The sequence below is a fragment of the Physcomitrium patens genome, chromosome 11, assembly GCF_059467195.1.
Source record: "Physcomitrium patens ecotype Gransden chromosome 11, ASM5946719v1, whole genome shotgun sequence".
Lineage (NCBI taxonomy): Eukaryota > Viridiplantae > Streptophyta > Bryopsida > Funariales > Funariaceae > Physcomitrium > Physcomitrium patens.
The window spans coordinates 7,255,649-7,273,209 of NC_143420.1; the positions used below are offsets into that span (position 1 = coordinate 7,255,649).

The 17,561-nt window shown below is 37.9% G+C and overlaps 2 protein-coding genes and 1 long non-coding RNA gene across 4 annotated transcripts; all 3 read right to left on the reverse strand.

Annotated features, from left to right (window-relative positions):
- Positions 1-340: 340 nt before the first annotated feature.
- LOC112289079 (uncharacterized) lies at positions 341-1,737 on the reverse strand. The gene has a single exon (XM_073537211.2). The coding sequence runs from the start codon at positions 1,469-1,471 to the stop codon at positions 956-958; it is 516 nt and encodes a 171-aa protein (XP_073393312.1). The 5' UTR covers positions 1,472-1,737; the 3' UTR covers positions 341-955.
- Positions 1,738-2,526: 789 nt separating this feature from the next.
- On the reverse strand, positions 2,527-8,092 carry LOC112288710 (trigger factor-like protein TIG, Chloroplastic). Of its 2 annotated transcripts, none has more exons than XM_024533203.3 (14): positions 7,843-8,092; positions 7,159-7,353; positions 6,732-6,815; positions 6,281-6,409; positions 5,909-5,997; positions 5,529-5,718; positions 5,317-5,407; positions 4,976-5,130; positions 4,605-4,697; positions 4,119-4,211; positions 3,842-3,922; positions 3,526-3,675; positions 3,216-3,311; positions 2,527-3,021 (listed from the first exon to the last, which is right to left on the reverse strand). In XM_024533203.3, the coding sequence occupies exons 1-14, from the start codon at positions 7,999-8,001 to the stop codon at positions 2,938-2,940; spliced, it is 1,689 nt and encodes a 562-aa protein (XP_024388971.1). In that variant the 5' UTR covers positions 8,002-8,092; the 3' UTR covers positions 2,527-2,937. The 2 variants fall into 2 exon arrangements, with proteins under 2 accessions (XP_024388971.1, XP_024388970.1); XM_024533202.3 differs by having other exon boundaries at positions 7,159-7,380.
- Positions 8,093-10,093: 2,001 nt separating this feature from the next.
- On the reverse strand, positions 10,094-12,238 carry LOC149988131 (uncharacterized). Its single transcript, XR_016505441.1, has 2 exons — positions 12,110-12,238; positions 10,094-10,493 (listed from the first exon to the last, which is right to left on the reverse strand). It is a non-coding gene; the product is annotated as an uncharacterized LOC149988131 (long non-coding RNA).
- Positions 12,239-17,561: the final 5,323 nt, after the last annotated feature.

Sequence of the window (17,561 nt, forward strand, 5' to 3'; positions counted from 1 at the left end):
TACTAAGAGCTGAGTGTGATTACAACTGCAGCAGGGAACAAAGCATCACAATTGTCGTTCACTACCTTTGCTCGTCATCTGTTTGTGTATGCCTGCCAATTCTTCTGCAAACCAGCAACACTGCAATGAAAAGGAAGCCGAGAGAAAAACAAACAAACAAACAAACAAACAAACAAGCGAGACAAGCGAGACAATCAATGGGTAGAAGTATTGATTAAACTTCTTCAAATCCCCGACAGACAAAATTAAGCCTCCTCATGATAAATGTGGAATTGAGTCAACTCTTCCAATATGATGTAAATTACATAAGACGGCGGTCAATACGAATGAGGAGCTCAAATAAGCCAAAAGTAACTCACAGAGAACACAAGTCTTTTAGTCGTAGTAGTCTAGTAATAATCCACAAAATGGTACAATTGTCACCAGCACAATGACAGCATAGGCCGGATGAATATCACAACCTATTCTTTCAACTGAAAAGCATTTGATACCACATGAGCCTTGCTGTAGCGCACCGGTCTTTAATGTACATACCCAGGAGCCACACAGCCATAATTGTGTGCATATTATTATTTCCTTCACAATGGTCCCTCGTTTAACAAAGGTTTAGCCTATCTGCCCACCACAGGAGCTAAATCGAATAAAAATAGAAGACAGAATCACTAATTTGCGCTTCAAGTGCCCTGCTACATCCCTTGGCAGAAGTATGTCATGTAATACAACCAAAAGTTTTCGTTCTTAAAGCTATCCATGAAAAACCAGACCTCCGAATTTCACGTCTTATCATGAAGTGCCGTAGCTTGTATCTACCAAGCTTGCCATTGTCAAAACAACTCATCGAGACGCCACCATTACTCAGTAACTGTCGCAGCGATGACAAAGAATAATGTGACTACAAAGAAAAAAGATTGCTAAACAATTAAGGTGAAAACCTACAATATATACAGGTCGCCAGCTACGAACAGCACCTAGAAGTAGGTGGCGTATTTGCAGTTTCTTTGTCAGCAATGACAACACTCTTTCGTCGCGGACCACTGGCAGGGTTATCGATACCCTCCGCGGCTCTTTGTTGCATCACACGACGAGCTATGTCCATGAAGGTCTCCTCAATGCCAGCGTTAAGTTTTGCAGAAGTTACAAAGTGAGTTGCCCCTATTGACTCTGCATACATCTCAGCGTCCTGCATGTTCCCGTGCAACGACTTAGCCATGTCGCTCTTATTGCCAGCGATTGACAACACGATATTTTTGGAAGCCATCTTCTTCAGCTCTCGCACCCAACTTTGAACACGGTCGAAACTGTCTTTGTCCAGCAAGTCATACACCAATAGCGCTGCATCAGCATCACGGTAGTAGATAGGACCAAGTGCATGGAATCGCTCCTGCCCAGCTGTATCCCAAATGCAAAGACTGACAACTTGTCCATCCACAGTCAAGCGCTTCGTTAAGAACGAAGCCTGAATTGTAGCCATTTGCTTCTCAGAGAACACATTGTGAACATATCGCAGCGCGAGAGATGTCTTTCCTACACGCCCATCGCCCAGGATCACAAGCCCAGCCCCCACCTAGCTCCCAGCCGCACCCGCACCCGCATCCAGCTTGCTCCCCCGTCCATCCCATCTCGACCTTGCCAACTCATCACACGCGATGCACTCGCGCCCCCCAAATCTCTCTACCCACACTCCAAAACTCTTCTCCCCGCATCCCAGCAAACGTCACCACGCCACCAAAATCTGCATCATCCCAGTTGCAACCGCCTCGCACTACCTCATGCTCTCCGCTGTGTTTGGGGATGCTCTTGCACATTGTGTTCACCTGCATGACACATCCCCATCTTGGCATTCAGCAAAGCTACAGCATCGTAGATGAATAGTCCGTTAGATATAGTTAATAGCATTGTCTAGTTCAATACTATCATTTAATAATATTGTCAATGCTCAAGTACTATTATTAGTAAAGAACATATATGTATTTACATGTATATATGTACATATTTAATGACAAATAAACAATTAAATATTAATATTTTTCATAAGAAACATAAAAACTACGTTGTAAAAATTAATATGCTTTCCGATGTAAACCATTTCGATTAAAATATTATATTATATACTCCACATAATCACCCCAGCAGCTGAGTAGTACCTTGTCAAAATATTCCATTGTCATCCCTAATCATTAAAAAGACTTTGTAGGAGTAAAATCATCTTATTATTATGTTTACATCGCACACTATACCGGCAAGTGGGGGTCATTGAGAAGGCATTGTTCATAGTGCAAGGCGCAATAGGGTTACCAGTCATGGATAGGAAGGGAAAATTGAAGGAAAACAATTCAACTACTTAAAAATAAGATGGTTGCTTGGAACGTGTGACGAAACAGAAAGTTTGTATGCTTTCTGCGGCAAGATTTCGAAACATGCGACGCCAGTTCAGATAACTGGAGAGGTAAGACGGAAGATTTGGAACCTTTCAAAGCCACTTCTCCATCATCACAAGCTGATGAACCCCAAATACAAGAAACTGACTGCCGATGCAAGAGAACATAGTGGAATTAGCAAGAAATAGACCGTGTCAGGATGGTCTCTAGAATGTATTTTGAACCTGACGGGAGTGCGCCAAATTCACACCTTTCTAAGCATCCTGTGGTGTTCCTTACCCGACCCCTGAAACTAAGACCTCTTGCTTTCGTTACCCCTTCTCACAATCTGTGGTTGGCGGCGGTCGCAGGTAAAAAAAATCCTGGACGAGCATGAAAAGCCAGCTACCCAAATGTGATGCTAAGTAATGCTGCTTAATTCTAATCTATCCTGATTCATTATGAACACCTTCTCAAGCGGCGCCTTGTTTTCGAAGCTTCTGAGCTTCGGAGCTCCTCATCTAATACGCTAAGCTTTGTCAAATGTTGGTCGCTCTAGAACATGGGTTGGTGCGTCTTATTATGATTGCTTGGGCACATAGGTGATGTCAGCGTGCTCGGTTAACCAGTCCAGAACCTTTGAGCCTTCTAGAAGCTCACGTGCCTGTGCATCACCGCCACAGCATATGCACGATGCCATGTAAAGTCTAGACGCTTTGCAGAATAATGAGACGATAGGGATCGCTCAGACCAAACTTGACAAACTTGACATGGAACATTATCTACCTATTTTTCAAGCTCTTAAATTCAGGTTACTTCAATATCACTGCGAGTCCTCTAGATGGTGGTATGCTTTACCTGTTCCTTAACACGAACCACTTCGTATTCCTGATCAAACCGCTTGAATTCTTCTATGGCGGAATCGACTTCAGCCTGAAGCTCCTCTTCTGATATCTGTTATAAAAATAAGAAATTTACTTAAGTTCTACTTTAAACTTGTGATTTCTATTGCTCAAAAAACAGCTGACCTCATTAGATGAGAGGTCCCGAAGTACTAGTCGTTTGGGTACGTGGAAAGTTCGGGATATATCTTACATGTGTGCAAGGATTGTGAAAATGACCATACGAATGCAAGCAGAATAGTTTACACGCACAATATCACAGTTACCTCTAAATTCTCGAGCTTGTAAATCTCCGCCACAGCAAGGCTCTGCTTCACAGACTCTGTGATCCTTGGCTTCTGGGCGATAAGGTAGTTATGCACCATCTCAGCGCTAGACAGGGCTACTACCTGCTCCTTTGAAAGCTTCATACTTGCCTGCACATTATGAATATATTTAAACAAACATACAGCACACGCTGCCGACGGCCTGTCTTGATTATTGTTAATAATTGCATCAAATGAGATTGTAGAACAGCATCTTAATCAAACATCGGGAGTTGAGGTGAATTGTACAATCAGAAATGCAAGCCAAAGGGAGAACCTGCAATTCGATCAGCTTGGAAGCATACATTTGACGACCTTGCTCCTCCAACAATGAGTTCGGTACGTCGATTTCCGCAACCTAGGCAAAGAGATGATTTTCAGGGCTTCATTAAGTGATATGTTTGAGCTAAGATTGACAACGTAGCCTGGTTTCGCTCACAGAATTTGTCATGAAGTCAATCGCTCTAAAGAGAACAGTTCGCGTCATAAACAAAAAAACTATCTTTTAGTTGCCCTGCAGTTTCTTCCAACAAGAAATCGGGTAGAGATAGCACCTTAGCAAGCTCAGTGGTTATAGCAAACTGTGTTGCTGTTTTCTTAGCTCTCTCAATCAGCTCCGTGTGCTTTCTCAAGAGTGCTTCCTTGATCTGCTCCATTTTATGATCAAAAATTGTGACTTCAGAAAACAGAGCATACTTAATTTGACAAACACATGAGCACGCATTGAAGAATCAGTAACATCACACAGCCAATTATGTGCTGGTGATGATTCTGTGCATCCTCAAGGTCTGGCGATTAGAAGATAAAAGATTCTATTGCCTAATGTACATGTCAGCACTAGAAGGTATTACAACTATAATAAGTGAGGATGTTCGAAAAATGATTCGTTCTAACGAGAAGATGGAAAGTAGTGAAAGAGTTTTCAGAAATTCCAGGTATATTAATGCGAATCAAAGCAGCGGAGCATAGATTTAAATGACACTCAAACAAATAGACATTGGGACTTAATTGAAATCAATTTTGAACAAACTTTCACATACCTCGGCAAGAGACGTGCAATCCTGAAAAAGCTGAGGCGCAAGTTCGTCATTGAGCTCTGGAAGCTGCCGAATGAAAATTTCCCTGCCAACAACCTAAAAAAACATGGCATATTCGTAATATGTTTAAAGCATCGGTGAGTGATAATTAAAAGGAGTATCCTGAAAAAGACTTATTCTACACAAAATGCCGTTCAATCGACGGAAAGTAATACCTATCAGACACGAACTATGGAACGATGGCTTCATGAACCAGGCTAAAAGTCAATCGACCAAGAGAGTAAAAGACCAGGTTAGTTATACGTTGGAAGTGTTTGTAACGAAAACACCTGTCTAAGAAATTTTCAAAGATTTCACAAAGGATTTGTATCAACCGTAAAGCGGGCCTGCAATCCACGAAGAGATTCCTGCTCCCACGTCGGAGGAAAAGTGAGGTCAAAAGACCTAGACTCATCATTCTGGATACCAATCAAGGCTTCTACGAAGCCCGGTAAAAAGCTACCTCCTTCATCTGTGTCAAGCCGGAAACCTACAGTTGCCAACCAAACCGATATATGCATCCTGAAGTTAGCCGTTAACAAGGGGTGGTAAACAGATTCAAGAATCTGCAACATGTTTCTTATTCAATTCATTAAACCTATTAATGGAACAATGCATTAGATAATTAGTGATCAACAATTACGAAATAGGTTTAAATTATTTCACGACTACTTACCTTTCTGCTTGCAGGACAAAATTTCATCACCAGTAGTGCCATCTTCATTCAGTCGCACTGCGGAAACATCAACTACACCAACATCGCCCATCTAATCACAAACAGCACTCTCGTTACATTGAGAACTAATCGGAGGAAGAGGAGGAAATCCCAAATGGGATTCTGTCATCTGGAACGTGCAGTATTGACGTAGCCACACGAATCACGCTTACCTCTAAACCTCTACCTATAACTACTCGAAGGGAACCCAAGTCTTTTAGTCGTGACAGTAGCTCAGCATCAGCTGCTTTTTGAGCGGCCAATGCATCGTCTGCCTCACACTCCACCGTTACTTTGAGGTTCTTGTATCCATTTTCCGGATTCCATTTTATTTCCGGTGCCACATCCACTGCCACATCATAACTTTACCATCGAAATTTCAGTTATATTGCAGGTAGTTTTTGTAGTTGACATGCTATTATGCAAGTATGACCAAGATCACTGCTTCTTACTTCACTTTTTTCTTCCCAGATGAGGTATTTTTCTACAACGTTTACAGAAGTTATTCACCGATGATGCATTATCGCAACAAAGTGGGCCCTGAACTGCATACCTTAAAGGTTTATCTGGGGCAAAACCAGCTGCCAAATCGGCAAATTTTGTGGAAATATGCTCAGAGTCCTTGATTGCTCTCCCGGCGACCTACAGTCAGACAATTGCGTTCCCATTTCATAAATCTATTCATCTCAAGGAGTAGCAGCAACTTAAATCACAATAAATCTTTCACCTCACAACACTCAATCCAAGATATCTGTTTGAATAAGAAACACTAAATGAGGACAAGCATCAGAATGCTACTTCACAATCTCCGGAAATCAGAGTTGATTTTCTAACTCATACAATAACCAAAGAACATGAAATGACTACTAAATAATCGCTTACAAGCTCACAGAAATTTCTATTTTTAGATAAGATAAGGACTTACAGAGGACATTGCTTCTGGAAGTGTGCGCTTGAGCACAGCCTCGACCGCAGAGGAACGTATTTGATCTTGGCCAATGAAATTGATCAGCACATTTTCTGGTATGTTCTTTCCAGGCCGAAAACCCGGAACCTGAGCACCAGGAAAAACCATTCGCATTCAAATGGTTCATTTTACCACTTCTATTTCCAAAGAGATCCTATGTCTAACCCAAAGGCCTCTATCCAATGCTAGAGAATTACCGAAATTCATCTCTGAAATGATCACAAACTACAACTTTGGTCGTCAATGCGCATTCAAAATGAGTAGAAGTCAAGTACGCCATAGCATTATTATTTAAATAGATTCAACCCTCAATCAACCTTCAAAACCTGGGGATAACGTTTCCTGAATACCAAACAAAATTAATGCGGAACACATCAGTTACCTACAAATGGAAGTAAAAAGAGCTCACCTTTGATTGCTTGCCAAATTCTTTCAAAACTTGATCGTAGCAGTCTTTACAAACGCTAACTGGAACGTGTACTTTCAACTGAACCTGCAAGCACATATAGATACTCTTCAGCAATTGAACAGCGTCTCAATGCCGCTTCGAAAACTCAGACCGCCGCCTCCCCGAGAGCTAAGACCAGGGACAGAGGCATTATCTCTAGTACTAAAAATAATTGATACCCATTCTGAATTGCTTCACTACAGGCATACACAACTTAAGACTTCAAACTCAACATCAAGCAATAACAAGAACATTAGCATAAACATAATCTGTGTTGCACGAATCTTCAACAGAAGTGTTCGACAATGTGCGACACTAAGCGAGAAATACTGATAACTATAAATGATGCGAAGGACATGGATAAGTAGAGGAAAAGAGAGTTCTATACCCTGGAGTTGGCAAGGTTAGTCTCAACAACTTCAAGACCCAGCGATGGTGTACCAGACTCCTCCTTCACTGCTACCTCACCGGCTCGCACCACCACAGCTTCACCTCGCCTCCTTCTATGATCCTGTTGAGGATATTTGAACACTGCTACCAAGTTGAATCCATTGCCTGCACCCTGCTGAAACCTTCTCGACTTCTGTATTCGAGAATCTAAAAACTTTAGCTGCAGCGCAGGAGCACACAGATAATTCTCCAGCACCAAAAACTCGTTTCCACGATGCACTTCAAGAACCATGATGTTCGTGATCCACACCTCACGTACCCAAATGCAAAGTGGCTTGTAATGAATAGCTTCATGACACGCTAAAATGTGAAACCAGTGATCCTAACCAAGACGCTTAAACCCAACACTCAACTGCGAAGCTCACCGTCGACAAAGTGGCATACATTCGCAACTATACAAACAGAGAAACCAAGGGAAATGAAGACAAGTATCCCCACATCAAACCAGAAGAAGATTCCAAAACCTCCAGCCTCACACTCTACCACAAGATTATCCTAAACGCCAAATAGAGAAATTCCTTTCTTGGAAATCACAGCATCATTCAAGCGGAGACGCAATGCAGGCAACGAACCTCTCGCCCCAAGTGAAGAAACAAGAGATGGGATAGATACCGTGGCCTACCTTGAGCTCGCTGGAAACACCAGCAGAGGGAGAGGAAAGAGGCAGCACGAAGTGGACGCCGCGAGAGGCCCTGGACAGAGAGGGCGACGACGACGACTTGGTGCAGACGGAAGAGAGCTGGGAAGTGGCAGTGTGAGCATGAGCAACCGCCATGGCCATGGCTGATGCGATGCGATGCGATGCGACGCAGGGAGAGAGAGAGGAGGGATGGCGGTAGAGAGCCTTGAAGAGCCTGGAGGAGGCTGGATCAACAACTCTAAGTTAACTAGAGTGGTGCGGGTGAGGATGAAGAGGCATCGCCCAGCGATGGTCGCGATGGATATGATTCTGGGTTTTGCTAGAGCTGGGGGTTTGTGAGGCAGTCTCTGCGGGCTGTTTGGATAGGGGCAGCCACGTGGTCTCTTGGTGCGTCCGATGTGGAGGGGTTGTGAAAAGCTATGTCAGCTATTTCCAGGTCACGCGAAAGTTTTGACAGCGGGAATCTGAAAATTTAATATTAAATAAAAAGGGAGAGTTGCTGGGGAAAAAGCTAGACCCCTAAAAGTTTGAGTGTTCATGTAGATAAGCAGTTGAATGTCTGTTCACGTCAATATTGTTTTACTTTCAGTGGTGCAAGGAATTTCTGAAATTAAAAAATTAAAAAAATGGAAAAAAAAAAAAAAAAAAAAAAAAAACTAATGTGTGAAACATGACAATAAGACAATGAAAATTTTGGAAGTTGAATTTTATGTTCATTTCAAATATGTTTGACTACTACTTTTAGAAAAGAATAAACATAAAGTACGATAATACTCTTATCAGTAATCACTTCTCTTTTTTTCTTTTTTCTTTTTTCTTTTTACTTTTTTCATTTATCTAAATATATTATTTAAAAATGTGCAATAATACAAAATAAAAGTACCAGATTGAAAATATACAATTAAAGTGCCAATTTCCATACGTACAAACAGATATATGAAGAATAATAAAGCTCATCTTATTACATTAATTACAATGATTAAAGTTGGAATTGATAATGTAAATATAATTGGTAATTTAAAATACAACTTTTATTCAGTTTTCATATTATTCAAAAGTGTTCATCTCATTGAAAACTCTAATGATACTGCATAAAATATGCAATACTTTTCTTTCAGTCGTTGATTACAGACTATGTTATCTCAATGTCATCTTTTATATCAATGTTGATTTTACGTATTGAACCAGTTTTAAGAACAGCACTAAAAGTTCATTGAAAGCATGTTAATCTTCTATTCTGAATTGATAGATTTTATGTTTTGTAGAAATGATTTTACACCACAGAGAACAGCAGGCAAATTTGTCAAGTTTCATTAGCACTAAATGTTTATGATGGGACTTTCAGTTACAACTCAAAGGAAATAAGCAATAAATTTAAATAAAGGAAAAAAATGATATGTCATCAAGTTGTTGTTTAAAATAATTAAATAAACGATTTAATATATTAGTAAAAATAAAAATTATTTATTAGTAATTTGTTTTTATCAAATCCGTATAGTATTATGATTTAAATTCATGTATATACAGCAAAAGAATCATATAATGTTTGTTGCGTGGTCATTTATATATTGCATTACATAAAACCACAAGATGATTTTATAACTGTTAACAACACTCCATCGGTTTCTTAGTTCTGTTTGGAGAACAATCTGTTCACTCTGTTAATTGATTTCTGATTGTAGATGTAGAGATGTACTATATTTTTAATGTCAATTGATGTAAGTGTATGCTGTTTAAGTATTATACTATGCCAACAATGTATAGAAGAGACTTAATGGCATTCATCACATACAAACCTGAGGTACTTTACTCTTAGGAGACATGGTGAGAGGCCTTTGAATGCTTTGATTGGTTGGAACCAAGAAGCCTCCTTAAGTTGGCCTTGTACTTAAAAATCCGAAGGCCTTCAAATGAGATGGAATGCATTTTTTTTTTCTAAAGAACATAAATAGTATTGTTCTATGGAATATTATGTGCTCATTTCAAAGAGGTGTATTTTTTCAATAAAAAAATTACGTTTGGTAATTAAAATATAAATAAAAACAGAAATCATGATTAAACATCCATAAAAAACCAATAAAAATAATATATATATTTGGACTGATATAGAATGACATGATTAGACTTGTAATAATGCTGGTGATCTGAGCTGAGGTGGCTAAATATTACCAACGCTATTCTTGAAGAACAGCCATATAAAACCATAAACCAATCAAGGCAATAACCACTACCATGAATGGTAATCGTAAAGATATGAATGGTAATTGTAAAGATAATACCTTAGTAGCAAGCTTCACTTCAATATAGTTGCAAGCCTCACGCATGGCGAGCTGGCAAAACATGTGAACTCAATTGCTCAGAACGTTGTCAGCATAAGTTCGAAATCTGACACAGAACGTGAGTTTTGCAATGTTGCCTATTCACATTCAAAACTTCTACAAATAGAGTGCCAAAGAGGGCTCTAGAATTTCATGTAGGCATTTTCCATCGATGGTTTTCATAATGCAACCATAGCGTCCATATCATATTTGGAATGCAACGTCTGGTTCACTAGAGCCTTCATCGCGTAGCCCAGCTGCTCTACCTCTATTTTTATCACCTCATCTGTTGCCTAACCAATTCCTGGTGGAGACCTGTTCACGAATACATATCAACTCCTGTTACCCACTGAAACAAACAATCCTATCAAGCCATGAAACAAACTGATCGGTGGAACCCAAGTCTGACAAACTCCAGACAAATCGAGTCGTTGCAGAAACAGCAACCTGCTTCAACCACGACGTTCATAGATAATGCTCTACGAAGACACCATCAAGGTAATCCACTGAAAATTAACTAATCCAAAATAACAAACAGGCACAACTTGAATTTCAGTCGAATAGTACTAAGTCTTTAAATAGGATACAATCAAGCTATTCAGTTTCGGAAGTGGGCAAACCCTCCGCGACAACATCAAATGATCTCAACAATGCAGAAAATTTGGATAAAAACAATACGAACAGTGCAACAACCTTGAATAATGCCATGTACAAAAACCGTTATTGAAAAAGAAATAAATCAATCGTGATCGTTTTTCGAAGTGAATCAAAGGTGCTGTTAAAGCCCTGAAAAACTGTCTACTTTCGGTACACTTTTAATCAAAACGATGAGACGCAGCCAATCAGAGAGAGTTTATACCGTTGGTTCATCTACCCATAGGTGTTTCATATGAGAGATGCTAGTGCTTTATAATGTTCTCAGACTTGCAATAAAATACAACTTATACATTTAGACGTAATAAAATGTAAACTGAATAATATATGAAAGTAAACAAGATTAGGATATGTGAGAAATCATAAAATTAAAACAAATAAGAATAATAATTATAATAATCATGGTTGTAACACACCAACAAGTGCATCAAGCAGAAGAAAATTGGTCGCTACACAATTGCTAGAACCACATCCAGCCATATGCTGCCCTCGTCACACAAATCTCAGACTTTACAAAGCACTGATATTATTGAGTTCAGTCTCGAGTCATGTAACTCCATGATCCAATTCTATCCAAGAAAATCGCGAAGAAACACCACTGCAGTGACGCATAGCATGACCCCATAACACTATCTAATTATTTCATTTCAGAACTTAAAACCTCGAAAGCCTCTCTAACACGGAGATGCCTCTACGAGTGCATGAGTCGTACGCACTGACATCAAAAGAAAGTCCAAAAGACACACAAATCACAACACACCCGGAACTGGGAGGACCGATCCGACGAGACCCATCAAATAATCCAACACCTTCCCAATCCTCTACACCGTTGTAGGGTTGAAAATCACACATGGATGAAGAGCCTCCTCAATGTTTCCGCATTTCTGCACATTAAAAACTGGAGGGTGCAACATCATCGCTTCGCTAGAATCGTGACTAACAGCAAAAACCACAAGAGACAATACTTGCTACCAACACTGTAGTCATCCTAACGACACATAGCTACTTCTATGACTAAAGTAAGCCAAAAGCACCACAGAGATTAGAACCACGGCCATCGTTTACTAAGTCGTCCACATCTTCTTACAAAGTGGTAACGGATACAAGTTGTTCATCATTCCTCTCAGCCATTCAAAAACAACCACAATGTATTTTCAAATGTAGGTCGCATGGTCTGTCCCAGAGGGTCATAGCAGCGACGCAGCTCCCCAGGGCAATGGAATATGCCACCTTACTATAACGGAGTACGCTCTGCATCAACGAAGATGAAAACCTACATCGCGTGGTAAGATGTTTCTCTGACGTTCACAAAGGGCTCTACGACCACAAACGCATCAAGTAGATGCAAATGGTCGCTCCATAATTGTTAGGCCAACACCGCGCCAAGAGTGCTGGCCCCGTCATCCAGGGCACACATGCCATGTAAACCTGCTCAGCTTCAGGATTCAAGCACAGAACGCCCAACTCTCCTTAATCTATTCAATCCTAACGCAAAACGACAGAAAGAGGCCGAGGCCGGGATAGATACCCCAAATCCTAAAACCTAAAGCCAACTACACCAGTGTAGAGGTCAGAACCACAACCGTGTTTACAACTTCGTCCACACGTCTTCTTTCAGAGTGGTAACGGATATGTATTGATTATTATTTCTCTTGCATTTGAGTTATCTACAGTATGAGTTTAACTGTAGGTCGCATGGTCTGTCCCAAAGGGTTACGGCAGCAATACTGCTCCCCAGGGCAACGGAATATGCCACCTCACTATCATGGAGTACATCTTGCATCAACAGTGATGCAGACCTACGTCACAAAACAGCATCTGTCTTCGACGTTAACAAAGGACTCTACGACCAGAAGCGCATCAAGCCGATTCAAATGGTCGCCCCATGGTTGTTAAGACAACACCCCGCCAAGAGTGCTACCCCCGTCACCAAGCTTCAACCTACAAGCTATCAATCAGACCAGGTTTTCATCACAGACGAGATCAGAACCACAGCCATGGTTTACAACTTCGTCCACACATCTTCTATCAGAGTGGTGACGGATATGTTTCTCGTCATTTCTCTCAGCCATTCAAGACAACTACGTATGCGTTCACATGGAGGTCGCATGGTCTGTCCCAGCGGGTTACGGCAGCGATGCTGCTCCCGAGGGCAATGGAATATGCCACCTCACTATCATGGAGCAACCAACCTCACACAACAGCGTCTGTCTTCGACGTTAACAAGGGACTCTACGACCAGAAGCACATCATGTAGATGTAAATGGTCGCTCCGTAATTGTTAGGTCAACACCCCGCCAAGAGTGCTTACCGCGTCGTCTAACTTCCACCGTGAGATGGTTCCAATCGAGACCAGAAAAATCAAGGCGCATCCTCTGGTGAATACATCAAGATATCAGCCGGCACTAGCAACTTTATCTCACCGAATAACCTAAACTCTGGACCAACTCGAAACACAGACTCCGTACCATAAGTGAGCCGATAACCAAAGGCCAGGTACGAGAGCAGTCATGCAAAGAGGAACGAACGCGTCTAGTCAGCTTATTACTCAATCTGACGACAATCAGGCCCTCTTCCAGACTCCACCACAAGATGAACACTGGAACCCCCACTCTTGAAACAACGTGTCATGTTCCACGCAACATGCCAACAAAAAACTCCATATACATTCAAGTCGATCATCTGAAATACGTAGACACTTCCACCACATTAACGGCCAAAGTTAGGGCTCGTTCAACCAAATTGTACTACATCTCAACTATTAAACTGTTAAACTCGGATGTGCCGCGCGCACTGAATTGCATGAAGCTCTGGCATGCATCAAGAGACAGAGAAAGACAGAGAGAGTGGGGAAAAGGAACTGCTGTCCTGGTTCCTGATGAGAGCTTTATGTTATGCCCTAGTCATCGAGGTGCGGTGTAGGTCCAGGTCCCTAATGGGGTGGCGTCCCAGGTCATCAAAATGTTCCTCCGCACCTTAACTTCCCTGCAGCCCATCAGACCAAACCCAGCGAATTTTCATCGCTTTGCTCTTCAACAAACAAAAACAGAATGGACATGTTTATTGAATGTGATATGATTATATTTGAGGATGGAGATTGGTGATTTTTTATCAAATATTATAACTGCCCATAAATATAAGATGAGTTTTTAAGTAGACGTGGTAAAAACTGAAGATGTCTTTTGTTGTGTCATATGGTTTTGTATCAATTTGTATGGTAATACGTGTTCATTTTTAAAATTTTCAGAAGATATTAAACACAGTTTAAATGTAACGAACTTTCATAATTTTAAAGAAAATAAGAATTCAGTATGCATAATATCATGTTTTTAGGTAAATATATAAATATGAACCATGAAGATGTCAGCACAGATGATTTCATTGCTTTCCAAAAGTATTTTGTTGTCAAAGAACTACTTGTAGTATAGAGATTGAGTTGAAATTCTGTAACAATATGAATTGTAGAAAATTAAATGCTAATCTTCAACTATTAAAAACTCAAACTTAGAACATAGTGTACTTGTGTAGATTTTCAAGTAGAGTTAATTTTGCTTGCTCAGTATTTTCACAGAATTACTTTCACACTTAAAAAAGTGATAATTGTTTTAACCATTCAAAAACGTTTAAGGTTGTATAAATGTAAATTGAATAATAAATGTATGTATGTGCATATGTACGTGAACAAGAATGTAATATTTTATGAAATTACAATATTTAAACAAATTAACATAATAACATCAATATTAATATTCAATATATTTTTAAAAGTATTAGAAATATTATATTTTTTATTATATTATTTTATTGTTTTATTGATGTATTATTATATCCTTGCAATTTATATGGTTTCATTATAGGTAAAAATGTTAATTTTTTTTATAGTTTTTAATTATTATATATTAATACCCAAAATTTAGGTGAAGTTAAAATAATATTATTGTGTAATTCCAAGTTCATTCAATTTTAAGTCAAAAATATTAATTAAACATCATATTGTTAAAAATAATTTTAAATTTTATAATATTAAAATAATATATCATTTAATATAAAAAATAAAATACTTATGTAATATAATTTATAATAAGATTTCTATAATATTGAATTTTATTTTTTCTAATGTAGTATAACATACAAAAGATTTTATGAATAAATAGATTGTCCTCAACTCTATCTTATCATTTTAGCAATAGCTCCCACTTTTCAATAGAAGATGTGGTGGATATAAGTATGATTACTAGGAAGTCATGTAGAAGTTTACATTATTAAAACTAAATTAGTATGTAAATATTGTTGGATAAACTACTACAAATTTTGTCTTTATAAGATATAAGTAAAAAATCTAAATTTAATCTAGTGACTAAGTTAACTTTATTAAGATTAAAAAATAATTTAAAGAATTCTATTGCAATGAATAAAATTAGTATGACTATAGTGCCAAGGACAAGAACTCAATGAAAGCAAATAAACAAGTGGGACTTTTTCAAAAAAATAGAAATAGAGAAATATTGAAAGAAAAACTAGAATAACTATTGTCAAAAGACAAAGAAACTAGAGATTCTTGAAACTAGACTAGAAACAAGAAAAGAGTCGACAAGAGTGAAGAAGGCTTCACTCTTGCCTCTATATATACTATCTACCAAAGATCTATGTGGCGACCTTCTATAGGACCTCCAAAAACATGTTGACTTTGTATGACATATATTTTGACTTACAAGTCGAGTTTTTTATATGACTACCACATAGTTAGCTTGATCCACAAGCTACCAATACATGTAGCATATAGATAGTTTGTTGACTAAGTTTCTAACTTATCAATCAACTATAAACATATGTAAAGTCAAAACAATGTTTTGAAAGCTTTTCTAAAAAGTATTATGAAATTAATCTACTTTTACCTAATTCTACTTATTCATATTATCTAGGTAACGATTACAATAGGTATATATTCGTAACATATAGTGATTTTCATGGATAACTTATCTTTGTGCATTGTATATCTTCTTTTCAACATCACTTCCTAAATCTTCTCAGTTTTTCATGGAATGAAAGCAAGTTTTATTATAAATTAATTCAACATCTTTTATTTTTATCTTTTTTATTTTTATTTTTTTCTATTATATTGTACAATCTAAGGTTCATCTTTATTAAAATATTTTAAATTTTTTTGAAGGTTTACAAATACTCATTACGAGAATTAGTCAAATTACAGTAGATTAAATGACAGACATACTAAACTATATAGTAAGAGAAAAAAATCTCTTAAATGGTCACAACTACTGAAACATGATTAGATTATCTCAAAAACCCAAGATCCTTCCAATCCACAACAACATGAGGCCTCACCACTAAACATGACAAAACAAACCAGAATAAAATTGAACGGAATTAAACAGAATAAAACATGAAAGACAAAACTGAATAAACAGAAACAGAATAGAATAGAACATATCTGAACAAACAAAAACAAAAAAGAATAGAACAAATCTAAACAGAAAGATGTAAAACCAAAATTTACTAAAAAAAAGGGGTCCATAAACATGCTTGATTAGATGCCCCAAAAAGCCTTGGCCAGTTCTATTTATACCTTATTCTATCACCTTAGATCTTTTAGAATGTTCTTAAGTAGTGGGCCCTATTTAAACAATTGCCTTAAATTTTTTTCTAGAAGGTTCTATGGTGGGCTCTATCTAAATAACCACCCCAAATCTTCTCTAGAATGTTCTATAGTGGATCCTACTTAGTCCACTAACCTAACCTCATTTCTAGAAACTTCTATGGTTCTAATTATCTATATAATTATCTTATCTATATCCTATTACAATTACAAAGAATGATGATCTTTGTTGAAAAGTATATTTTTGAGAGATGATCTAGTCAATTTAATATACACACCATCCACATATCAGACTACCTCATTACTTAAAAAAGTGAGAATTAAAAGAGCAACCAAATCAACTAATTCAATTTTTATAGTAGCTAAACAAGATCTACAATACAAATGAAGCACAAAAATTATTGTTCATCTCTATCTTTTTTGTCATTGATCAATTAGAAATATTAAGTAATCTACCTTGTCAACTAGTTATATGTCACAAATGCATAAAAAAAATTACATATTATAAGATTTTTATGGCACCAACAACTATACAATTAATATAAGGTATGCTAAACTCAATAAAAAGATACTATAGAGCAATTATATTAGAAGAAAAACATCATACTATGATACAAAATAATAAGATTCTTTACCTATCTAGAATTAATCTCATCATGAATAATAAAGACATTGATTAAGTCTTAGAAATATTTTGCTTTACAGCTTTTGAGAATAAAAACTAGTTTTTCAACTCTAGAACATCCAAACACTTCACATAGGACGCTCAAATATTTAGTGATTTAAAACTAGTCTTGAACCCATCCATCTACTATCACCTCTACTTAAAGACAATCTCATACCATTGTAGGCTATAGAATTATTAATGATCATATATCCTTTGTCAAAAATACACTATACAAAAGACCAAACAAAAAGTTGAACAAAAGAATTTCAACAAAAAACCTAGCAAGAACTTGATTATACCAAATGAGTACAAAATTAACACCAAGAGAGGTGAACTAGAACTCCAAGAAATATATTGTCAAGACTGAGAATCCCATCAACCTTAACTCTAATATATATTAGGTAATAAGAAACTTCTCAAGAAGTTCCCATGTTGCTTAAAGACAAAA